This window comes from Echinococcus granulosus (genome assembly GCF_000524195.1).
Source record: "Echinococcus granulosus chromosome Unknown EG_S00040, whole genome shotgun sequence".
NCBI lineage: Eukaryota > Metazoa > Platyhelminthes > Cestoda > Cyclophyllidea > Taeniidae > Echinococcus > Echinococcus granulosus.
The window spans coordinates 246,675-251,248 of record NW_020170420.1 but is presented as its reverse complement, the minus strand read 5'-3'; the positions used below and the strand labels follow the sequence as shown (position 1 = coordinate 251,248).

General features: G+C 43.0%; 1 protein-coding gene across 1 annotated transcript; it reads left to right on the top strand. All coding sequences in view use genetic code 11, as the record gives it.

The window, feature by feature from the left end:
• Window positions 1-1,438: 1,438 nt before the first annotated feature.
• EGR_05448 (GTP-binding protein Rhes) lies at window positions 1,439-2,338 on the top strand (the record flags this gene model as incomplete). Its single annotated transcript, XM_024494697.1, has 1 exon — window positions 1,439-2,338. One exon carries the CDS (start codon window positions 1,439-1,441, stop codon window positions 2,336-2,338), a length of 900 nt encoding a protein of 299 aa, XP_024350882.1.
• Between the last annotated feature and the right edge of the window lie 2,236 nt (window positions 2,339-4,574).

Here is a 4,574-nt window from a genome sequence, read left to right as displayed (position 1 = left end):
CACCTCCGCCCTGGTTATGTGGTCTGTGCACACCAGAAGTAACCTCCTCTCCTCCCGCGGTACACTTTTCCGCCTTCTTCACCCCCACGGTTTCGGGGCGGGCACCGAGCTTTCTGATGCAGCAGCCCTTGAGATCAAAGTGATCAAACCATTTTTGCAATCCCGCTTTTTTTAAACTGCGTTACTTAAATCTTCTTTTGTGTTGTTGCAAAGTTTAATTAAAATTAAACCCTTCTGTTTTTAATCTCGCCAAACGATCTGAAGGCATTAAAAGTCATGCGAAAATCCACGCTTAAAAGTGCAAGCTTTATGTCAATAACATAATAAAATATTCATTAAAATATTCCATTTAAGCACTTCCTCTGTGAAAGATTTAGAACAGAATTCCTTATTATCCTAGCTTTTTATGAATTTTCTCTGCTAAAGTTAATAATATAAGCATACTAAAAGAGGTAACTTAAAGAGGTTCACTGAGTAGTATGAGGTAACCAGGTAAGTTAGTAAAATTTTCTCGGATAAAAATTTCGCAAATAATGCAAACAAACGAATCTGTTAAATGAATAAAAGAATGAATTTACAATCACATCTCCTTTTCCCATCAAATGTGAAAGGCAAGTAGCCAGTAAAATTCACTTTCATAAAAAGTTTTATTTTCCTAAGAGGCAAAAAAGAAATAAAACTTAGGTCTCCTTAGTTTCTGCTTCATTTTTACTCTTAATCTGCTTGTTTTGTATCACATGTAATCAAAAAATTGTCCAGCATCAGGAAAAGATAGCGCTCATAGTCTGGAGCGCGGAGATATCGCTCCCTGGCCAAAGTTGGGCTTGGGATCTTCTCAGGTCGAAGATTTGTGATGGTAGAAAGTCTTTCCACTCATTTAATAGTCCTTACTGTCTTCTCCCTCTGTTCATCGAGACCGACTGCCTAATTGACCGACTGATGCGACGACCAAACCAAATCGAAAGCGCAGAAGAAATCCCCTTCATGGTAGACAAGCAGGGGACAGTGAAGACTAGTGAATCAGTGGAAGACTTCATGCCACTGCAAGGCTTACCCCTGAGAGGACGCTATACCTCGCCCTCACTCACCCTGTAATGATGATCCTCACGTATTTACTATAACCCTTGCTTGACAATCACATGATCACTGACGAGATGGCTCCAACAGTCGGAAAATAAATCAAAGCAAGAAACAGAAGTGATCAGCGGCTAAAAAACACGTTCCCTATAAGTGTATTGGCCCCTAGTTTGTGTTTTTTTCGGAAAGGCAGGGACATACTACTCACGGTCTTTAAATGAGTAGCATATACGGAACAAAAACTTCTGCAGACATTTAGCCTTTTTATTGCTGTATTCATTGCATAAAAATCAAGATAACACAAGGTTCAGCTATCCAGATGTTTCTACGTGCTAAAACTCCTCCATTGTAGAGCGCACTCATGGCTCGGGCGGAGCCTCAACCGGAGCTGCGAAGGAGCCTCGCAAGAAACGATTCCGCTCTCTTAAGTGCGTCTGAGGCCAAAGAAAATGGCTCCAAATCCGTATGTCGAGTTGTCTTTCTAGGTGCTGCAAAAGTTGGCAAAACCAGCATTATCCGTCGCTTCCTCAATGGTTGCTTCGAGCCCAAGTACACTCCAACCGTGGACGATGTGTACTCCTCCAAATTCCTGGTTCGTGGTTGTCTGGCCAATGTGGAGTTTATGGATACCTCGGGAAGCTACGATTTTCCCGCCATGATTCGTCTCTGTGTGGCGAAAGCTAACGCCTTTGTCATTGTCTTCGCCCATGATAGTATGGAGTCGTTGACCACGGCAGGGCGTTACCTCGAACAGATCAAGTCGGAGCGTGAAGACTATGCACCTCTAGTGTCCGATCCTCATGCCTATGAAACCTCGACTCTAATGGCAACACCTTCACCCCTAGTGGTTGTTTGCAACAAATCTGACCTTCCAACGTCAATGTCAAAAGTCAGTGAAGGTGTAATAATGGAGTGGTTACTGAAGAGTGGCCTGAAACCCTCGCAATTTGTCTACACCAGTGCTAAAACGGATGAGTGTATAGTGGACATCTTCAAGGCCCTCTGGTCGCAGAACGAGATGACGCATGCAATCACTTTTTCACCGTGGATGGAACAAAGGCGGGGCAGTGCCGCTGTCACCACGGGACGACAGGAGAGCTCCTCTCCCACTGAAAAGACGAAGGCCAACAGTCCGGGTTACGACGTGCAGACCAAGAGGGCGTCCTTCTTCCGCAACAGTTTTAAAGTTCGTCGTCGAAACAGTTCACGTCAACGCAGGTCCAAGTCGGAGTTCATTCATTTGGATTGCAGTATCTCTTAAAGCTTATCTCTACTACAGGAAAGAAGGAATTATTCTACACTTTAATTTAATGTGCTTGTCTGTAAATATTTGCTTATTAAAGGGAAAAAAGTGATCGGCTTTAACTTTTACACTTAAAATGTTGTTGATTTAGAATCTCCTGCTTCATTAGCAACTAAAGGAGCATTGGTAGGAAAGGAGGCGAAAAAAATGTCTGGTGGACTTGGTAGCGGTCAATTAGGGAAGATTAATGGATAAAACATAAGGAGACTTCAAATTCACCCCATTTATCTCCAGGTAGAAAAAAGGTGAGATGTGTTGTTTTTACCTTTCTAGAAGGTGGAGTTTGGTCGTACCTGCAATCATGGGCGGATATTTACTAGCTGACAGCAGTGAAGTCCATTCTTATTGCCCTTCAAATTTGTCCGAGTATTTAAAGAGAACGTAATGCTGACGTAAAGAATAGTTGGAAGGCCAAGCGTAAGGCGCCACATTTGAATGTCTCCAACTACTCTGGAGGCACTTTAATGTAGCTAGGGTGTCCGTCAGACTTTTAAAGAAGAATGTTCAACTGCCTGTTAGTGATTACCACACGAGGTGCCAGACTCTTCGCTCAATATCAATTGCCTGTTTTCCTTGATCCTGACGTAACTGTTCTCGGATCCAAGAGCACTGAGTAACTGTATGAGACGCATGTATGACGCCGGTGACCCCTTGAAGACAGCCTTCTTCTGAACGGGTAGAAGAGATTGAAGCTGCAGCTCCATGCTACCATCGTGAATCTCAAGTGATCAAGGAAGTCTACACAATAACCATGAGGGTGTTCATCTGCTGCTACTTAGATCTCGTCTCCTTGATTAGGCCCGCAAGGAGTGGAGTGTGGTGCACCCCACCTCATGATGGAGGGAGAAGACTCCCGCGATTGCATAGAGTGAGGGAGCAATCGAACTTGGGGCTTCAACAGCAAGAAGCTGACTGTTCCATCTCTGTGTGTGTTGAATGGAAAGTGATCTCAAAGTCACAAAAACGGGAATTCAGTCAATGGACTAACAGTGTAAAATGGGTTGGTTAAATGAAGGAACCAATGCCAGGTGAAGCTGGGAGAGCATTGTTGCATTTTCCTTGGCAACAAATTTGTAGTAATTTGATGCTTAAAGTATCTTGTGATCCATTAAAATGTTTCTGCTTAAATTTTTAGAGGTGGCTATTTTTGTGGTTGATTCACGAATATTTCGGGGATTGCGGGCCACCTCCAGTCCCGCCTGATTGGCCAACTATCATCTTAGCTGAGGGTGGGGCCTACTCTGAGGCCCAGACCCAGTCTCCAGCAGTAGCCACTAGTCACAGGCAAGGCTTCCACACACAGGCCGTACAACACACGGTGGAAGTATCAATTATGTACAAAGCCGCTTTTGAGCAGTACAGGAATCCAAAAAAGTCCCGACTTCATTTGAGCGCGAAAAATGACACCCGACAGCTACTACTAATTTTATTTCTATGAATTCTTCGAAGCTGAAGTACTATTCTCACTTGCTTTTATAGCCACATAACATAAGAGTGATTGACAAAAATTGACAACAGATGGAAAAACTCATAAAGGAATACACTAGCTTCATTTTTGTTTACCTAACGACAGGTTTTGCGTGTTGATCAAGACTATAACGTACCTAAAAGTACTTTTTTCCTTTCTAACAGTACAATAATTATGACTTTTAATTATATGTTACTCAAAGGTACCTAAGGCTATGGAAAAATGCACATTGCAGGTGATGGAGGTGGTCTCCACCCGTCGGCGGCTGGAAGAGAGATGAACTACGTTCCCATAGTCGTGGGAGCTTCTCATCAACTCCGTTACTTAGCACCTTAGAGAGGATGCGGTTGTAGAATACAGAGCTCAGAAGTATTGAATTTTGTGGATATAATCACTCAAAAACAGAATAAACGGTGACATGCTGGGGAGGGAAGATCCTGGGAGGGTTCTTGTCGTCATTATTTGAAATAAACGGAGGTTAAGCTATTTAGAACAACCATCGTTAGGGTAAGGCTTAAACAATTCGGTGCTGAAGTAATTGGTTGGCAGATACGGTAAATGGGAAGAGGAAAATTATGGAATCCAATAAGGTAATGTTTGACCGACCGACCGACCGAAGGATAAACCGATATTTTGCCCATTTTTAAATGCTTTGGTAGACCACATCTCGGTTACGAAAAATATTTTTAGAGCTGAGTATGCCCCACAATGGGTGGAATTTTTGTT